Raw genomic sequence first — 21,899 nt, 5'->3', positions numbered from 1 at the left:
TTAGTGATTTTTTTTTTTTTACAATTCTCAAAGGTATCACTTAGATTAAAAGACTGCAGTAACATTCAGGACTGTCTGAGGTATGCTTGTGAGAGAAGGAAGGAAAAAGGAGAAATTTAAAAGTTATAAATAAATGCATTCAACTTCGATTGTAGTGTGTAGCTTAAGAAGCTATGGCAGAAGGTAGGAAGTACCTGGGAGCTACTGCAGCATCAAATTCATATTACCTTTTCTCCTTACTGTTGAATATGCATCATGTCATTCCTAGGAGTGTATCAAGCCCACGGGAGATGAAGAGAAGTAGAGGGAAGTTGGGTGAGAGGTGACTAGATGGTGATAAGGTAGTTTGAACTATTGAATACCTTAGTGTGCTTATAAAATATGTAGATTTCTACCCTAAAAACATTGAATTAGAATCTCTGAGGATGTGGCTTTCTGACCTATATTTAAATAAACTCCCCAGGTGCTTCTTATCCCACACCTTTGAGGAGATGACTTTGACCTGAGATCTGAATGATGAGAAGGGAGCCAACCATGCAAAGACCTGGGCAAGAAGGTCTAGTGCTGTCCAGTTGGAGTATAGTACAAGTCATATATGTAATTTTTAAAGATTATAGTAGCCACATTAAAAAAGTAAAAAGAAACAAGTGAAATTAATTTTTACAGTTACTTAACAGTATATTAAAAATATGTCAACATTAAATTAATATAAAAACTATTGAAGTACTTAACATTCTTTTTTTTTCTATTAAGTATTCAAAATCCAGTGTGCGTTTTATACTTACTGCACATCTCAGTTCAGATAAGCCACATTTCAAGTGCTCGATAATATCTGACTGGTGGCTACCTTATAGGGTAGCACAGATCTAGATAGAGCAAGCAGCCAGTACAAAGGCCCTGATGGAGATTCATGTAGAGATGTGCATTTGACATCAAGAAGTTGAAAATATTGGTCTTGAACTTTGGAAAAAGATCAAAACTAGATATAGAGATTAAAAAAATAATTGATATGGAAGACTTGTCACACAGGGTGTGAATTTCAGTGAAGACTTCTTGGACTCACCTACAGGGATTTTTCTAACCACATTCTCGCACCCAAAAGGTCATGGAAGAATCTTGGCAGGGTGAGAGGTGAGGCAGGAGAGACAGGGAGAGTGTATGTGTATCTCAGGGAGGGGGAGAACATAGGCAGATATGGAGTTTCTCCATCGTTGGTTCTGATATGATCCCTCCCTGCAGTCCCCACTCCTGGCTGAGAACCACTGGTGGTTAAAAGGGAAATGAGGATCAAAGATGCTAAGAAAGATATATAGAGAGAAAAGTCATGCTAAAGAAGTAAAGGAGGGGGATTCAACAATGCATCAAGAAGGAGGAGGTCAGGACATTTGCAAATTAAGATATTATTGATGATGATTGAGGACAAAGTTTAAATAGAGTGGTCAGCTGGGCTAAGATGGGTTCTGAAGATGTCAGTGGAGACAGAACTGCTGCCTAAGCTACCTGAAGGTCCCAGCTAGATTGGCTACCAAAAGGTCATGCTGTGCCCTGCCAGCCAGAGTTCCTTAAATCCTTCCTTTAAATTTGGGTTAAGGTGCATCTGTGTTCCCTCTTTTATAGTTCTTACAGCTGTTGCATTTTCATTAATTGTTTGTGTAGTATATCTCTGTCCTCAACCTGACCACACTATAGAGCCACCTGGGGAGCTTTTTAAAAGTACACGTTCCTGACTCCCTCTCCATCTCAGAATAAGTTGAAATTTCTAGGCATCACTATTTTTTAAAGCTTCCCAAGTGATTCTAATGATCTAGAGTAGAAAATTATTGATCCATAGCATAGTGAGCACCTCTATGACAGAAAATGACTTACTCATTTTTGTGCCCCCAGAGTTTGACTCATTATGGAACATATGGTTAGCTCTTAGTAAATGTTTACTGAATGAATGAAAAATGAAAAAGCTAAAAAATGAGAATTGTGGCCAGGGGACTAGGCAGGTCCTTGTGGGTGGCTTAATAAATTAACATTTCCTTTCTTTATAATGAATAGTTACCAGGCAAGTTATTAAATACACTGCACCTATTTCAGAATCCTTACTATTAGTATAAAACTGTTTCCCCAAATTGGTCCAAATCACAGTATTGACATAAAATCTCAGATGTAAAAATAGACTACAGAATTGGTAGGGCTATTCTCTAACTGTCTGTTTGCACATACCAACAAGATGTGGTATAGTTAACTGTTTCACTGAGTACAGTATGCAAGAGAAATTACTGCATTTGGGATAAAGGATTTTTGTTGCCAATTTAAAGTAAGTACTTTCAGTTTTCACAGAATTAACTACAACTCAATAAATCCTATTGTGTTTAAAATTTAATGCTGTGGCTATTCAAAACTTCCTATTTACACAGATATTTATAGTTCTTTCTTATGACTCTTAAAGCCATTGAAGTAACTATAATTGACCCTTCAGCAGTTGCCTTTTGCCACTTTTATATGAGAAAAATCGAAAGAAATAGGCATAAAATGTTCTGCAAAAATAAAATAAGCTGGTAGTCACTAACATAATGCATCATCATCGTAATTAAGTGGAATTTTCAATTCCAGACATATTTTATAGGCTGCCCTTAGCCTGAGATCTGATAACTAGTAGGTACCTCAAATAATGATAATTCTCTTCCTTCTGCTCCAATGTAGCTAATGCTGTGCTAAGGGTTTAGAAAATTGAGTTAATCCGACACAGTTTAATATTCTAAAAATGCATTAATTTTCCCACAGATGAAAAGAAGTGAAGAATTGGTAACTAAAAATTATAATCAAGAAGACATAAGTATTCTTCGTTGTTGGAAATGTAGAAAATGTGTAGCAAGTTCTGATTGTTTCATGAAATATCTTGAGAGTCAAGTGGTTAAGGTGAGTACTGCTAACTCCAGTCTTCAATTTCCTAGCATAAGAATGCTGCAGGCACCCCCACGTGTGCGCACATATCCCTCCACACCTGACTTAGCTTTTCCCTTATTTTATCTGACCCACTGAAAACAATTCAAAGTGGTATTCAAAAGGCATCCCACCTTTCACAGTTACAATTAATTTTACCTTCAGCTGCTAACATTAACGTGACCTTAAAGTTCCAAGGGCAAGATTGGTCATAAGTTGAAGTCCATGCTTTTTTAATCCCCACCATGAGTGAACCTTAGGCATCACCACATAATTAAATTCAAGGTCCTATTAAGAATTAAGAATTAAGAAATTCAATATCCTATTATATAGTTTTTAATATTCAATATGGACCTAGGAAAGAAAGTTCGTGTATAGTTTAAAAAGTCAATAGGAAAACCTGAAAAATATTTAAAAACATTTAATTGATTGTCTTGTTAAAAATAAATGTTTTTATTTATTTTTTTTGTGGAAGATTAGCCCTGAGCTAACTACTGCCAGTCCTCCTCTTTTTGCTGAGGAACCCTGGCCCAGAGCTAACATCCATGCCCATCTTTCTTTACTGTATATGTGGGATGCCTATCACAGCATGGCGTGCCAAGCGGTGCCATGTCCGCACCCGGGATCTGAACTACCAAACCCCGGGCCGCAGAGAAGTGCAATGTGTGAACTTAACCGCTGTGCCACCAAGCCAGCCCCAAAATAAATGTTTTTAAAACGACAAAAATAGAATTCCTAAACTTCTCTAGCAGCAATATGAAAGCGGCAATATCAAAGAGTTGCAAACTAAGTAGTAATTCATAGACTTCACACAGAATTCCCAATGCAACAAAAACAGCATCTGTAATCACATATCTTTGTTTTTTTCCCCTTTGAGCAACACAGTTTTTTTATTTGTTAGTTTTGTTTTGTTTTTTGCCTCAGCCACATTTGATCGTGGTTATTTCCTCTCCACTCTAATAGATTAGCCAACTTGAACTGATAATAGTAGATAACTTTAGTTGCGTACTCACCACACGCCAGATGTAGTGACAGCTGACAAAACATTTTAATTGGGGAAAAAAACCTTTTCATGCTATGCATATTTAATTGGGTTTAATTTACATAGAGTAAAAAAAAAATTAAGTATACAGCTTGATAATTTTTTTCAGCCCTGCTGTGAATTAGATGAAGAAATACAACATTTCTATCACCCTAAAGGCTGTCTTGCTCTTTTCCAGGCAATACTCTCTTTCTCACAGGCAACCACTATACTGATGTCTATCACCATAGACTAGTTTTGCCTGTTCTTGACTTTATTCAAGTGGAATTATATAATCATATAGCATGCACTTTTTTGTACCTGACTTATTTTGCTCAGCATGTGTTTTAGAGATTCATTTATATTTTGTGTGTATCTGTAGTTTTTTCTGTTTTTTACTGAGTAGTATGTCATTTATAAATATGCCACAGTTTATCAATTTTTTCTGCTGATGGACATTTGAATTTCCAGTTTGGGGTTATGAATAAAACTGCTATCAATATTCTTGTAAAATACTTTCTCTGTGATTTATTTATTTTTTCTGAGGAAGATTGTCCCTGAGCTAACATCTGTGCCAGTCTTGCTCTAATTTATATATGGGTCACCTCTGTAGCGGGGTAGGTCCACACCTGACATCCAATCCTGCAAACCTGGCCTGCTGAAGCAGAGCATGCCAGACTTAGCCACTAGGCCATGGGGCCAGCCCTCTCTGTGTTTTGTTATTTCTTTTTGATAGATACATAGGAATGAATTTGTGGGGGTGGGGGGTGGGGTCTGATAGAATAGGTGTATTTTTAATTTTTTTAGAAATTGCTGGTAGTTTTCCAAAGTGAATATTCACTTTCAGTAACAATGGTGAGAATTCTAGTTGCTCTGCATCTTTGCCAGCACTTGGTATTTTCAGTCTTTGTAGTTTTAGCCATTCTGGTAGATGTATAGTGGTATATCATAATTTTAATTTGCATTTCTCTAGTGGCTAATGATGTTGAGGCATCGGTTAGGCATTGTTTTAAATGTTTTATAAGATTTATGTTTTATAGTATAAGGATAGATTATCATGAGGAAGATAATCTATCATCTTCATTTCATGGATAAGGAAACTGAGGCACAGAAGATTAAATAATATGCCCAGATCACACTTGGACTGAGCAGGGCAGCTGCAATTGGACCTGACAGTGAGGGTCTGGAGCCAGTGCTCTGAACCTCTACACTCTCTTTCCTGCCTTTGTTCCGCCCTCAGGATATCATGCATTTTACACCTTTTCAACAGAGTGGCTTATTCTTTTATTTACCTAGAGAATTCCTATTCATTAATTCATTTAATAAATATTTAATGAGCAAGAAAGTTTCAAGTACTGCTCTAGGATCTATTGAGATGGGTTGTGGAAGAGAGTGATACAGAATCAAAAATTCTTGTCTTCTAGGAGCTTTTAACTCTAGTTGAAAATAGGCCAAGCATTATAGCCTGATTTGATAAGTACTGTAACAGAGGAATGCAAACAAACTACTACCAGGGCTGGTCACAAAAGCCTTCCTGGAAGAGGTAATGTGAAAAAGAAGGAAAGAAAGAAAGAAAAAATATATAAATACATATATTTTACAACTTTTTAAGTATAATTTGTAAACCATAAAATTCATCCATAGTAAAATACACTTCAGTGATTTTTAGTAAATTTTGAGTTGTGCCACCACCATTACAATATAGTTTTGAAACCTTTCTATTACCCTACAAAATTTCCTCAGGCCCATTTGCCCTGCATTGATGCCCAGCCCCTGGCAACCACTGATCTGCTTTTTGTCTCTATAGCTTTATATATAAAATAAAATGTTTATGTATATGCATAATAATATATATAAAACTATTGAAACTATTTCATAAAATAAAAGTACTTTATATAAATATATAAAACCTAAATATGTAAAAATTAATATATGTGAAATATAAACATTTCATTAAAATGTTAAAGATGAACAAAAAATCTGTTTTGATTAAAGGAAACTATGAAATAAAACATTGGAATGTAAAGTAATTTTATCAGTTGCCATGCTGAAACAATGTTAAATCTATCACCTATCAAATTATTATAATTTATATTACCTATTAAACTATACAATTAAAAATTTGAAAATACATGTGTGTATAATGTAAGTTGTTTTTGAAAGTGTTTTGTTGACTTTCTGTAAATGGAATCACACTGTAAGTAGGTATTCTTCTGGGAATTGCTGCTTTTACTTAATATCACCATGTTTAGTGTAATTCCAGTTTATTTTCACTTTTGTGTAATATTCCAGTTTATTAATACATCACAATTTATCATTCATTCTATCAATTTATAATTCAGATGTCTATCTTGAGTTACATTTAGTTGTTTTGCTCTTACAACAGTGTTGCTGTGGGCTTTCTTGCATGTATCTTGGCACACATGGGCAGGAGTATATTACTAGAAGTGGAGTTACAGTGCCGTAGGGTACTGCCACGTTCAACTTTCCTGGGCAATGCTAAGCTGTTTTCAAATGATGGTCCCATGAGCAGTGGTTGAGCATTGCTGTGATTCCACATCTTTGCCAACATTTAATGTCTTCTCATTCTCTGAGGTCATTTGTGTTTTCTGTGAAATGTCTTTTTTTCTTGCCTGTTTTTATATTAGGTAGCTTTGTTTTGATTTTTGGAAGTTCTTTATGTATTCTAAATACTAATCCTTTATTGGTTATTGTATTGTAGATATCCTTTGCTAGTTTATGTAACTTGTATTTCATTCTTTGTGGTATCTTTTGATAAACAGAAGTTCATGACATAATGTAGATGAATTTATTAATCATCTCCTTTACGTTTGGTACTTTTTGTTGAAGAAATTCTTCTATACCCTGAGGGGAAGATATTTTTCCTTTCCTTCGACTGAATACGAAACTTGAGATAGGCAAGTTTCTTTCTGTGTCCTTCTGAGCAACAGATTTATTTCTCTTTAATCCTTACACTGAGATTATAACTCAGCTTTGTGTAGGCATTCTCCCTCAGGGTCTCCCCACCTTGAGCAAACCCTGGACTTTGTCTCCTGTCTTCCACACTTCATGCAGACATGCATGGCCCTCAGAACAACACAGAAGATCAGGAAACTGGGGATACAGCATCCAGAGCTGTTGGCTCCAGGACCACACTTTTTTAGCCCTGACCAATGCCAGGAAATGGAAGTCTCACACTCTGCCTGTCACCCCTCACAAAACTATGAACTGGACACTTGGAATCACTATAATTTCTGCTGCAGAATAACCAGGTACCTCCCAAAGCAAACTTGCCAGAAGAAACAGCGCAAATACAGTTATTGCTTCTGCCTTCATAATATTGAGCAGGTGTACCACTTGATGGAAGCTAGGTCATTGTGGGACTCGATCTCTAAGGGGATCTGGGACATTTGAGCTTTAGTTTTCCAGCCATTAACATGTAGTAAGGCATATGACAGGGAATTTTGAGACAATCCACAATGTCCAAAGGAGAAAAGGGGACTCCTACCCTACCTTCAGGACTAAGATACATGAAATGTGGGCAAGAACCAAAACCAAAAGCAAAATAAGAACACAAAACCCCTAAAAACATAAAAATAAAACAACAGAAATGGTCTCTGTTTGTGAAGTCTGGGCGATGGGGGGGATGATATACTCAGTTTTACTTTTTTAGTCAGTTTTGATACAGTTTTGGACATGTCAAGTTTATGTAGCCTATAGAACATTCAGATAGAGATTTCTATGAGGCGGGTGGTTCTATGGATATGGGGTTCAGAACAGAGTTCTGACGAAAAGTGTCAAGTTGGGAGTCATCAGCATGTAAGTGGTGAGTTAAGCTGTGAGAGTGGATGAGGTCACCATGCAGAGTATGAATGGAGTGAGAAAAAAGAGGACGCAGGAACATTTAGAGGATGGACAGAAAAAAAAGAAGCTCATAAAGTAGGAAAAAAAGAGTAGCGAGAAAGGACTGAAAATCAGGATATGGCTTTATGGAAGCCAAGGGACAAACGTCTTCCAGGGGAGATTGGTTTGTCGTACTGAACGTTGTGGGGAGATGTAGAAGATCAGATACTGCCTCCAAGGTGAAGGTTGTACACTGAACAATTGTAGACGGTTACAGTCTATGAAAGCTGCCCCCCAGATCTGTACACAATTGGCATACAAACTGTATGGCCATATGGAGAGACTCGTGAGAATTAAAAGTATGCATTGGTTTTAGCAAAGAGGCGATCACTGGTCAACGTTCATTGTAGCTGTGAGAGTTGTAGGGTTGGGTACTAGATTCCAGTGAGCTGAGGAAAATGGGAACTGAGGAATGGTCCAGCACTTAGTGTAAAGCATTATAATTGTTGGGTTATTCCTGTTTTTCCATTACCAGGCTGTGCAGTGTTTCATCTTTGTACCACCACTACCAATACAGTGGTGGTCATAAATGTGATCAATGAATGTTGAATTGATTGTTGGATTATGTACCCTATCCTTCATCTCTTTTGGCTAGGTATTTTGCTCATTTTCTCTCTGGCTTTATTATCCTGGTGTTGTCTTTCCTTCACTGGCTATAATATTGAAATAAATCATATTTTTATTGCTTATTACATTTTATATATCTTTCCTTTTCTTATTGTTAGCATATATTTATTCTATACGTAATCTTACCACATGCAATGGACTGAATTAGGTCCTTCCCCCAAATTCATATGTTGAAGTCCTAACCCCTCCATGTGACTGTATCTGGAGATAAGTCTTTAGAAGGTAACTAAAGTTAAATGAGGTCATAAGGATGGGGCCCTAATCTGTTCAGACTGTGGGCTTATAAAAAGAGGAAGAGAGGGGCTGACCCGGTCGTGCAGTGGTTAAGTTTGCCTGTTCCGCTTTGGCAGCCTGGGGTTTGCTGGTTTGGATCCCAGGTGTGGACATGGCACCACTTGGCAAGCCATGCTGTGGTAGGTGTCCCACATATAAAGTAGAGAAAGATGGGCACGGATGTTAGCTCAAGGCCAGTCTTCCTTAGCAAAAAGAGGAGGATTGGCAGCAGATTTTAGCTCAAGGCTAATCTTCCTCAAAAAAAAAAAAAAAAAGAGATTTCTGTCTTTCCACCATGTGAGGACACAGAGAGAAGGTGACTTGTCTGCAAGCTAAGAAGCGAGCTCTCACCAGTACCTGAACATGCTGACACTTTTTGATCTCAGGCTTCTACCCTCCTTTAAGTCACCTAGTCAATAATATTTTGTTATGGCAGCCCAAGCTAAGTAAGACAGGACAGGTGCTGTACTAGGCACTGGAAATTCAAAGGAGAGGAGAAAAAAAGGACAGATCCTTGTGAAGCTTTCAGGATAGCGGTCAATCATAAATATTAAATTAGCTGTGTGAGTGGCAAAAGGAAAAGTATAGGGAGCCATAAGAATAGGATATAGACAGAGGATTAGAGTTAGTTCTAAGGGAAAGTCTTCTCTGAGGAAGTGACTTGTGTGGAAATGTACTGAGAGCAGTAGAGGAGGGAGAATGTTCCAAGATTTTGAACCAGCATGTTCAAAGGCCCTATGGTGGAGAGAATGTGGGGTATCCATGAAACTGGAAAATTTCCATGATTGAAGTTCAGGGATTAAGAGGGAGTTTGACAAGATTTGAGGCTAGAAAGATGATATTGGTTTGATCATTTATAGTCTGTAAGCCAAATGAAGGACTTTGATCTTTATCCCAAGAGCTGAGAAGTTACTGAGAAAGAGTGACATGATCTTGAATTCTAAAAAGATCATTTTGAGGGTGGGCCCGGGGGTGCTGTGGTTAAGTTCGCATGTTCCACTTCAGCGGCCTGGGGTTGGTTTGTTTGGATCCTGGGTGCAAACTTATGCACCACTTGTCAAGCCATGCTGTGGCAGGCGTCCCACATATAAAGTAGAGGAAGATGGCCGTGGATGTTAGCTCAGGGCCAGTCTTCCTCAGCAAAAAGAGGAGGATTGGCAGCAGATGATAGCTCAGAGCTAATCTTCCTCAAATAAATAAATAAATAAGATCTTTCTGGCTATTATGTGAAGAATGCATTAGAAAGGTAACAAGAATGGTTGCAGGGAGGCTGCCGTTAAATGAGGCTTTCGGTTTTTTTCCTTCCATTCTGACCTTTTGAGTAAAACAAGTTTTCATGTTTGAAGTACATTCTCAAAACGCAAATAGAAAAACCAAGCAGTCCAGTAGAATTTGGTTCCTTTGCGTTTGTAACACTGCAAACATTTAATTAGTAATGTTAATCTAAATGACATTTTTGTTACCTGATCTTTTCCCTGTAGTGTTTATACCTGTAGTAGTTAAATCAATATAGTTGGCTCACTTTTAACAAACTAAGAGAATGTTATTGCTAGCATTGTAAATGCCAAGTGTTAAACATCATTCAAAACATTATATAATATTAATTTGTTTGTCAACTTTTTATATTTAACCTATTTTGCTTAATTAAAAATCTTAAAGATCATTAGATGGTAAAAAGATAATGCAGGGGCCAGCCTGGTAGTGTAGTGGTTAAGGTGTCGTGCTCTGCTTCTGGGGCCCAGGGTTCACAGGTTTTGATCCAGGGCTCAGACCTGCTACCCATCAGGCCATGCTGTGGCAGCATCCCACATAAAATAGAGGAAGATTGGTACAGATGTTAGCTCAGGGCCAATCTTCCTCACAAAACAAAACAAAATAAAAAAAGATAATGCATCAGATTTGGAATTTTAAAATTAAATATTCTCATTGTACAGAGCAGCTAAAACTCTTCTCTACCCTTAAAAAAAAACAAAATAGCAATGAATCAGCTCCCCCTGCTGCTTGAAGAAATTACTTCATTTATTAAATATTTTGTGAACATTTTTCTGATACCATTAAGTGAAATTGGGTGTTAGATACTTTCTCCTCCTCCTCTTCCTCCTTCTCCCATGTGAAAAATTTGAGACCTGAAAAATCTGTCGTAATGTTTTTAAAATCCTAATAATACAGTGTTTAAAATTTTTCATTTAATTTTTTCCCAAGGAGATAATGTGTTGTGCCACTACTTTAAAAGTTTTAAATTTCTCAAATCAGGTTGCTTCCAGTTTAATCATTCATCTTCAAATACATCCACTAAAACTTTATCGCATATATTTGTGCGATTTTTTTAAAAATCAAGTGACTGTAGACTTATAATAGTTTGGTATGTCCTGTTTTACCTGTAAAATTATATTGGAAGTAAATATCATATATATGTATATATTTTTTCTAAGACTGTGCATGTGTAAATACAGGTGAAGTAGTTGGCAGTCTCATTTGTAATTGAGGCTTCTGTATTTACCCCGGTTATCTTTTCCATGTCTAAGTTTTAAGAAAAGGAAACAGAATATTAACACTCTTAACCCAGCCTTTTATGTTCCTCCCACTTCTATCTATTGCTGTCACTGATTTTCCTCTTTTTGGTTGGCATGAAAGGATGCTTTAACGTTTAAGTATTTAGGGAGACAGAAATGTGTGCTTGCTTTATATTAACAGTTCTCAGATGAAGGAGGTTGGGCTGGAGCTCACATAGCAGAATCAACTGTGGAATTTTTTCTAAACCTACCTTTCCTCTGTATAAGTGAATGTGTTGTTTTTGGTTAATTTAAAAATAAGTCATGCCTCAGGTTTTGTTTGCTTTGTTCTCTTTTGTTTTTCTTTTTTATAAGCCTAGAGAAGAATAGTAGTATCATGCCTTAAAATATACTTGGGCAAATGATATAAGAAAGTTGCTTGCTCTAAAAATGATAGTATTTATTTGGCATAGGAAGTAACTGGAAGCTTGGTGACTGAGGGCATGAGTTCTGAAGCCAGGCTGCCTCAATGGAAATCTTTGCTTTGCTGCTGCTGACTCTGGGACCTTGAATAAGTTATGTAAAAGTTACTTAATTTCAAGTTATGTAAAAGTCGCTTTATTTCTTTTGTTTCAATTTCCTTATCTGTAAAATAAACAGAGTCTGGGCACAGTAAGCACAGTACAAGTGTTTGTTACCCAGTGCAAATAAGAAGAATATGTACATTGTAAAATTTCCTTCACCTACCTAGAACTATGATTTCAGTGTTTATTCTCAAAGAAATGATCATAAAGCATCTCTAGAATTTATAGTAGATAGTGATTTCTTAGTACCATGGTCAATCTTATGTGATTAAATATAATGATCACTTTATATGATTAAATGAAATAATGGAATATGTACAATGAAATAATAAAATGAGATAATAAATGTAAGGTACCTAACATGGTCCCTGGCATATAATAAGTTTCCTCACTCCCTTTATATGGTCAACACTGTGTCTAGTAATCACTCAATAAGTATTGATAGGTTGATTGCCATTAACTTAATTTGATGTTAATTATTAATTTTATTTATTAATAATAATAATTATTAATAACAATTAATAATTGATTTTTTTGTAGACCAAACTAGAAATATTTGTTTAGTTAATATGTAGACAGAACCTTGAAAAGTCAGAAAAAATTGTGCATCTATAAATGAAGTAAAGGTGACTATTTGTCAATGCCAGTTTGTATTCTTTTTTTTAATCTTTTTTAAATTTTATTTATGTAATTTTCAGATTGGCACCTGAGCTAACATCCATTGCCAATCTTTTTTTTTTTTTTAACTTCTTCTCCCCAAAGCTCCCCAGTACATAGTTCTAGGTCCATCTGGTTGTGCTATGTGGGATGCTGCCCCAGCATGGCCTGATGAGCGGTGCCATGTCTGTACCCAGGATCTGAACCAGCGAAACCCTCGGCCAACAAAGTGGAGTGCATGAATTTAACCACTCGGCCGTAGGACTGCCCCCTCAATTCCAGTTTGTATTCTTTTTTTTTTAAAGATTGGCACCTGAGCTAACAACTATTGCCAATCTTCCTTTTTTTTTTTCTGATTTTTCTCCCCAAATCTCCCAAGTACATATAGTTGTATATTTTAGTTGTGGGTCCTTCCAGTTGTGGTATGTGGGATACCTCCTCAACGTGGCCTAATGAGCAGTGCCATGTCTGTGCCAAGGATCCGAACTGGTGAAACCCTGGGCTGCCGAAACGGAGCATGCAAACTTAACCACTAGGCCATGGGGCCGGCCCCAGTTTGTATTCTTTATGAGAGCATTTTGAAGAATTCATTAGAGTTATACTAATTTGCATCACTGTCATCTCATGATGGAAGGGGCTAATATGTCTGAGTGTGAATGTTTGTAAGATTAATTCTGTTCTTCAAAAATTTTAACTGTACCTTCATTTTGTTTCTGAGGCAAATTATTTAGGTAAAGATACACTGCTTATTTTTATTGAGTCACTTCCAATCAATTTCCCAAGGTTCTTTAAAAAATAGATTTGTGTAGTCCATTTAAATTTGTTAGAATGGACCCTGGCTCATATATGACCAAATTGTTAAGAATTCAGATTTTTAAATGAATTTTTTCTAAGAATACAGAAAGGAAAAACAAGCACACTGTTATCAATGCACATTTTTGGCAGTTTTCAGTAGTTTGAAGAAAATAGTTTAAAACCTGCAGGGGCTAGGGAATGTAAAGAGTAATGAAAAATCTATAAAATTTGATACAGAATAGATATTCTTTCATTTACCAAGCATTTATTAAGTACCTATTGCACTTCAGACACTACCTTGTGATCTGAGGGTCCAAAGAGAACCAAGGTAATGTATGCTCCATGGAGCTTATCAACTAAAACTTTTATGATTTTTCAAGTGTTTCTTGATCTCTTTTCTTTAAGGATTGATTGACTGACTGATTGATTCAAAGATTGGCACCTGAGCTAACATCTGTTGCCAAGCTTCCTTTTTTTTTTTTTTATTTCTTCTCCTCAAAGCCCCCCAGTACATAGTTGTATATTCTAGTTGTAGGTCCTTCTGGCTCTGCTATGTGGGTTGCTACCTCAGCATGGCTTGACGAGCAGTGCCAGGTCCACGCCCAGGATCCAAGCTGGTGCAACCCTAAGCCATGAAAGTGTAGCCCATGAACTTACCCACTTGGCCATGTGGCCGGCCCCTATTCACTATTTTTTAAAATAAGTTTTATTAGGGTATAATTTACATATGATAAAATGCACATTTCAGTGAGTTTTGACAATGTATACATACTCATGTACCTGCCACCATTATCAAGATGTACAACATTTGTAGAGTTTCTTATAAATGAAATCATATGGTATATATTCTTTTATCTCTGGCTTTTTATGTTCAACATAGTGTTGTTGAGATTGATTCATGTTGTTGCATACATCAATAGCTCATTCCTTTTTATTACTAAATATTACCACATTGTATGAATCCCATAGTTGTTTATCCCTTGTATGGATGCCATAGATTTTGATGGACATTTATGGTGTTTGCAGTTGTGAGCTATAATAAAATTTCTATGAATGTTTGTATACAAATCTTTATGAACATATATTTTCATTTCTTTGGTTATTGCAAGGAATTGCTAGGTCTTATGGTAAGTTTAAGCATAGCTTTTTAAGAAACTAACAAACTGTTTTCTAAAATAACTATACCATTTTGCATTCCCACTGGCAATGTATGAGGGTCAGTTGCTCTATATCTGTGTCAGTACTGATGTTGCCAGTTATTTTTTTTTTATTAGCTATTGTAATGTACAGAGGGATACCTCATTGTGGTTTGAATTTGCGTTTCTCTAGTGACTAATGATGTTATGCGTCTTTTGTTGTGGTTATTAGACGTTAGTACATCTTCTTTTGTGAAATGGCTTTTAAAATTTTGTACTCATTGTTAAAATTGCATTTTTTTATTTAGTTGTGAGAGTTCTGTATATATTCTCACTAAAAAGTTCTTGTCAGATATGGGTTTTGCAAAAATTTTCTTCCAGTCTGTGGCTTGTGTTTTCATTATTGTAGTGATGCTTTTTCAAAGAGAAGATGGTTTAATTTTGGTGAAATCCAGTTTATCATTTTTTTCCCTACGTGGTTAGTGTTTTTGCGTCTGAGAACACTTTGCCTATCCCAAGGTTTCAAAGATTTTCTCCTATGTTTTCTTCTAGACATTTTGTAGTTACAGCTTTTACTTTCAGGACGCTGATCCGTTTTGAGTTATTTTTGTGTATGGTGTGTGGTAAACATCAAGTTGTTTGTTTACCATATATGGATATCTAATTGTTCCAGCACCAATAATTGAAAAGTCTATCTTTTTAAATTACCTTTCCATATTTGCCAAAAATCAATTGACCATAGATACAGGTCTATTTTTGGACTCTACTCTGTTCCATTGATCTAGTATGTGTTGAAATCAGGTATTGTATGTCCTCCACCTTTATTCTTCTATTACAAAATTTTTCAGAGTGATTTAGGTCATTTTGCATTTTTACATAAATTTTACAATCTATCAATTTCTATAAAAAAAACTTCTGAGATTTTAAGTGGGATTGTATTGATCTATAGGTTGATATGAGAAGAATTGGCATCTTAAAAACATTGAACCTTTCAGAGGGATCCAAGATGGCACCGTGAGTAGTCCTCTTTGTCTCTCCCCCTTCGAGTCTACAATTATTTGGACACTCATCGCTTAACAAAGGATATCCAGATAGCATCTCAGGACGTCTGAGAGACCCACGCGACTATACATCGGAAGGTGGACGGACTTCCCTCCGGGAGGATGTGGAGATAGGTGAAAACTCTCCAACCCCGACCGAACAGCCTAGTACCTGCAAGCAGCTTTCTTCCAACGTCAAGCAGCTTTCTTCCAACGGACGCCCCCAGAAGATCAACACACACCTAGGGCAGGAGCGAGCACAAACCAGAGGAGCGACAGTGGAAACAGGTGACCAGAACCCTACCAAAACCCCCTGCAATTACTCCTAAACGCAGAGGGAAACTCTAGAGGTACACACCTGAGCCCGCGGGGAGAGTCTCGCCCCGCCATTGACGGGGAGATCCCGCCTAGTGTTCACAGCACCTGGAGGGTCCCAGAGAGAATCACTGAGGGTACAGCGGCCCCCTGAATGCCACTGCCTGCACGGTGGGGAAAGGGATTGCCGGAGATCTTGGAGAGGACTGGGGCTGGGTGAAGCTCCAGAGGCCGGCTCCGTGCCCCGGAGGGGAAGCTCCAGAGTTCCGCCCAGGCAGCAGACAAAACTCTCTATCTGCCATTAGTGGAGGGGCCATGTCCAGCATCCACAACACCGGGAGGGTCCTGGAGAGGAGAATATCAGGCAGGGCAGCAGCTGACCAGCTACCACTGAAATCGGGATATCCGGCTATCCCCCAGACAGGGCAAAGGGCTCCCCGAGTTCCTGGGGAACAGGACTGGGGCTGAGTGGAGTTCCAGGGACCCAACTCCGTAGCTTAGGGGGAAACCCTACAGGCTCACAGCAGCCTCAGGGAAAGCCTCTGCACAGCACTAGTAGAGAGCACCCATCCGGCATCCACAAGGCTGGAAGACCCCGGGACAAAAGTAGCATAGCTAGGTGAGCTAACCACAGACTGTAGAAGATGCCAATAGCTCTGCTGCGACCCGTAGTGGACAAGTGAGATTTTGTGGGTGCCGACAGTGACGGAGCGGCAAATATAAGTGATCCTACCCCTGGCCGCTGGAAAAGCCCAGAACACAGTTGCAGACCCCAAGGAGGGAGCACATCTAGGTGGGCTGCAACAGTAGGCACCTGAAGCCCCCCCGTGACGGCCCCCATGGCAGAAGAGGGAATCCAAAGGACCACTGAGACTACGAGGAGGGGCCCAGGCCCAGTTAGCAACTGCGGATAGGGTTCCTGGTTGGTGCAGTATAAACAGCTGCTCCCCCACCACACCAGCAGAAACAAGTGGAAGGAGCAACTAAACTCTACCTGTATGTGGAGACACAAATCAACAACATCAAGCAATATGAAAAAATACATTAAATCTCCAGAACAGAAGGAAAATAACAAATACACAGAAAATAATCCCAAAGAAAATGAGATATATAACCTAAATGACGATGACTTCAAAACAGCCATCATTAAAATACTCAATGAGTTAAGACAGAATTCAGATAGACAACTCAATGAGTTCAGGAGCTATGCCACAAAAGAGTTTGATACGATAAAGAAGAACCAAACAGAAATACTGGAAATGAAGAACACAATAGAGGAGATTAAGAAAAATCTAGATGCACTGAACAGTAGGGTCGATAATATGGAGGAAAGAATTAGCAATTTGGAAGATAGCAATATAGAAATGCTGCAGGCGAGGAGGAGAGAGAAGAAAGACTAAAAAGAAATGAAGAAACTCTCCGAGAATTATCAGACACAATTAGGAGATGCAATGTAAGGATTATAGGTATACCAGAGGGAGAAGAGAAGGAGAAAGGGGCAGAAAGCCTATTCAAAGAAATAATGGCTGAGAACTTCCCAAATCTGGTGAGAGAGATGGATCTTCAGGTGACAGAAGCCAATAGATCTCCAAACTTTATCAATGCAAGAAGACCAACTCCACAGCATATAGTAGTGAAGCTAGCAAAAGTCAACGACAAGGAGAAAATACTAAGGACAGCCAGGCAAAAGAAACTAACCTACAAAGGAACCCCCATCAGGCTATCAGCAGATTTCTCAGCAGAAACTTTACAGGCTAGAAGAGAGTGGAATGATATATTCAAAAATCTGAAGGACAAAAACCTACAGCTGAGAATTCTCTACCCAGCGAAAATATCCTTCAAATATGATGGAGAAATAAAATCTTTCCCAGATAAACAAAAATTAAGGGAGTTCATTGGCACAAAACCTCCTCTTCAGGAAATCCTCAGGAAAACCCTCATTCCTGAAAAATCAAAAAAAGGAAAGGGGCTACAAAACCAAGAGCAGAGGAGATAAGTAGGACAACAACAGAGAGTAGCAGCTCTTCATCAGAGCAGATTAAACCATGGGACGAGAAACAAAGGAAATTGAAGAAAACCGGAAAACAAGACATAAAATGGTAGTGGTTGGCCCCCACATCTCAATAATCACTCTAAATGTAAATGGATTGAACTCCCCAATCAAAAGACACAGAGTGGCAGGATGGATCAAAGAACAAGACCCAACAATATGCTGCCTCCAGGAAACACACCTCAGCCCCAAAGACAAACACAGACTCAGAGTGAAGGGATGGAGAACAATACTCCAAGCTAATAATGAACAAAAGAAAGCAGGTGTCGCTATATTAATATCAGACAAAGTAGACTTCAAAGCAAAACAGATAAAGAAAGACAAAGAGGGACAGTATATAATGATAAAAGGGACTCTCCACTAAGAAGACATAACACTTATAAATATATACGCACCCAACACAGGAGCACCAAAATTTGTAAAGCAACTCTTAATAGAACTAAAAGAAGACATCGACAACAATACAATAATAGTAGGGGACCTCAACACACCATTAACACCAATGGACAGAACATCCAGACAGAAAATCAACAAGGAAATAATAGAATTAAATGAAAAGTTAGACCAGATGGACTTAATAGATATATATAGAACACTTCATCCAAAAGTAGCAGGTTGCACATTCTTCTCAAGTGCACATGGAACATTCTCAAGGATTGACCATATTTTGGGAAACAAAGCAAACATCAATAAATACAAGAGAGTTGAAATAATATCAAGCATCTTTTCTGATCATAATGCTATGAAACTAGAAATCAACTACAAGAAAAAAGCAGAGAAAGGTGCAAAAATGTGGAGACTAAACAACACGCTTCTGAACAAACAATGGATCATTGAAGAAATTAAAGAAGAAATCAGATATTATCTGGAGACAAATGAAAATGAGAACACAACATACCAAATCATTTGGGATGCAGCAAAAGCAGTCCTAAGAGGGAAATTCATCGCAATACAGGTTCACCTCACTAAACAAGAAAAAGCTCACGTAAGCAACCTCAAACGACACCTAACGGAACTAGAAAAAGAAGAACAAACAAAGCCCAGAGTCAGTAGAAGGAGGGAAATAATAAAAATAAGAGCAGAAATAAACGATATTGAAACAAAAAAGACAATAGAAAGGATCAATGAAAGAAAGAGTTGGTTCTTCGAAAAAATTAACAAAATCGACAAACCTTTAGCCAGACTCACCAAGAAAAGAAGAGAGAAATCTCAAATAAATAAAATTAGGAATGAGAGAGGAGAAATCACAACAGATACCAATGAAATACAAGGGATCATAAGAGAATACTATGAAAAACTATATGCCAACAAATTGAACAATCTGGAAGAAATGGACAAATTCCTAGACTCCTACAATCTCCCCAAACTGAATCAGGAAGAAATGGAGAATCTGAATAGGCCAATCACAAGTAAGGAAATAGAAACGGTAATCAAAAACCTCCCCAAAAATAAGAGTCCAGGACCAGACGGCTTCTCTGGAGATTTCTACCAAACATTCAAAGAAGACTTAATACCTATTCTTCTCAAACTATTCCAGAAAATTGAGGAAGATGGAGTACTCCCTAACACATTCTATGAATCCAACATCCTTGATCCCCAAACCTGATAAGGACAACACAAAGAAGGAGAACTACAGGCCGATATCACTGATGAACATAGATGCAAAGATCCTCAACAAAATTCTGGCAAACCGAATACAGCAATACATCAAAAAGATTATACACCATGATCAAGTGGGATTTGTACCAGGGACACAGGGATGGTTCAACATCCGCAAGTCAATCAACGTGATACACTACATCAACAAAATGAAAAACAAAAACCACATGATCATCTCAATAGATGCAGAGAAAGCATTTGACAAGATCCAACACCCATGTATGATAAAAACCCTCAATAAAATGGGTATAGAAGGAAAGTACCTCAACATAATAAAGGCCATATATGACAGACCCACAGCCAGCATCATACTCAATGGACAAAAACTGAAAGCCATCCCTCTGAGGACAGGAACAAGACAAGGGTGCCCACTTTCACCACTCCTATTCAACATAGTACTGGAGGTGTTGGCCAGAGCAATTCGGCAGGAAAAAGAAATAAAAGGAATCCAAATAGGTAACGAAGAAGTAAAACTCTCGCTGTTTGCAGATGACATGATCTTATATATAGAAAACCCCAAAGAATCCATAGAAAAACTATTAGAAATAATCAACAACTGCAGCAAAGTAGCAGGATATAAAATCAACATACATAAATCAGTAGCATTTCTATACACTAACAATGAACTAATAGTATCGAGCTCTTTTGTAACATAGCTCCTGAACTCTTTGTGTTGTCTATCTGTATTCTCTTTTAACTCCTTGAGTTTTTTAATGATAACTATTTTGAATTCTTTGTCATTTAGGTTATAGATTTCTGTGTCTTTGGGATTGTTTTCTGGGTACTTGTCCTTTTCCTTATGTTCTAGAGATTAAATATATTTTTTCATACTGCTTAATGGCATGGGTTTGTGCCTCCATGTAGAGATAGTGTTTGGTTACTACTTCCACTTGCTGCCACTGTGGGGAGTGGAGGGGAGAAGGTAGGAGCTTTGTAATCTGCACCCACCAGGATCCCTGTCAGCTGTTCCTGACCCAGCTTGGGCCACTCCTTGAGAGCGCAGTGGCCCTTTGGAGATCTCCCTTAGACTATGGGAACAATCACACATGCAGGCTTCGGGTTGCTGCTGCCTGCTCCCACAGACCCACCTAGACATGCTCCCTCCTTAGGGACTGTTGCCATGTTATGGACTTTCACTGTAGCCAGGAACTGGTTGGTCCAGACTCACAGCTCTGCAACTGTCTTGTCCTGCTGGATCACACTTTCCCGCTGTGGGCTGCAGCAGAAATATGGGCATCTGATGCAGCCAGTGGTTAGCATGTGCAGCTGTGCCCCTTCTGCTCCAAGGTCGCCTAGACTTTGTGCTTGGTGGGTGGGCCTCTCCATTAGGGCCAAGCTGTGGGATCATGGAATTTCCTACTGGAGCAAGGAGTAATCACGCTGGGGCTCTAGATTCTCATTGGCCACTAGCACAGTCCTGCTAGATCTCACGTGCCCCCTCGGTGCTGCAGCAGATCTGTGGGTGTTTAATGCAGCCAATGGGTAGCTCACCCAGCCACGCCACTTCTCTTCCAAGGTTGCCCAGCCTTTGTGCTTGGTGGTTGGGGCCTTTCCACTAGGGCTGAGCAGCGACTGTCTCTGGCCTGCTGTGGGACCGTGGATTTTCCCAGTGGACCAAGGAGCAATCACACTGGGTCTCTGGATTGCCACCACCCACTCGTGCAGTCCCGCTGGATATCACTTGCCCCTTTGAGGCAATAGCAGAGCTGTGGGTGTTTAATGCAGCCAGCGGATAGCTCATCTAGCCAACCCACTCCTGCTCCAAGGCTGCCCAGCCTTTGTGCTTGGTGAGTGAGGCCTCTCCATTAGGGCCAAGCAGAAACTCTAACTGGGGCCGCCGTGGGACCATGGATTTTCCTACTGGGCCACAGAGAAATCACGGGGGGCTTAGGGCTGTAGTCACTTGTTTCCCCAGTTGCACTGATGCACACACCTGCCCTTGGGGCTTTGGCAGTGCTATGAGCATTTCAGCCAGGAGAGAGTCGCTTGCGGGTACTAGGCTGTCTAGGGGCTGGAGACTTTTCGCCTATCTGCACCTCCTCCCTTGGGGTAGTTGATCCACCTTCTGATGTATAGCAGCACAGGTCTCTCAGGCATCCTGAGGTGCTGTGCGAGTATCCTCCACTGATCAATGAATGCCCATTTAGTTACAGTTTGAAGGAAAAGAGACAAAGAAAACCGCTCACTCCATCACGTTGGTGATGTCACTCTTAGATCATTGATTTTAGACCTTTCTTTTTTCAAATATAAATATTTACATTCTAAAGCTTCCTCAGGCCACTGCCTTAACTGCATCCTACAAATTTTAATATGTGTGTTTTCCTGTTCATTCAATTTGAAATATTTTCTACTTTCTCTTCTGATTTCTTCTTTGACCCACAAGTTCTAAAAGTATAGTTTTTAACTTCAAAATATT

General features: G+C 38.6%; 1 protein-coding gene across 27 annotated transcripts in view; it reads left to right on the top strand.

Moving 5' to 3' along the window:
* The window catches only part of RNF180 (ring finger protein 180), a 271,039-nt gene that overhangs the window by 86,007 nt on the left and 163,133 nt on the right, over positions 1-21,899 (top strand). For 16 of the 27 annotated variants that reach the window (XM_070519608.1, XM_070519599.1, XM_070519601.1 and 13 more), the window contains one exon: positions 2,773-2,907. The exons of 4 other annotated variants lie outside the window; for them this stretch is intronic. In XM_070519608.1, coding sequence (XP_070375709.1) covers positions 2,773-2,907 — 135 coding nt within the window. Of the gene's footprint in view, positions 1-2,769; positions 2,908-15,368; positions 15,748-21,899 lie in introns of those variants that run through there. 7 more of the 27 variants (XM_070519615.1, XM_070519609.1, XM_070519613.1 and 4 more) reach the window with 3 other exon arrangements.

Source organism: Equus asinus, chromosome 10 (assembly GCF_041296235.1).
Source record: "Equus asinus isolate D_3611 breed Donkey chromosome 10, EquAss-T2T_v2, whole genome shotgun sequence".
NCBI classification, from domain to species: Eukaryota; Metazoa; Chordata; class Mammalia; order Perissodactyla; family Equidae; genus Equus; species Equus asinus.
Note: the sequence above shows the minus strand (reverse complement) of the source record. Positions and strands in the feature narration are given on the sequence as shown.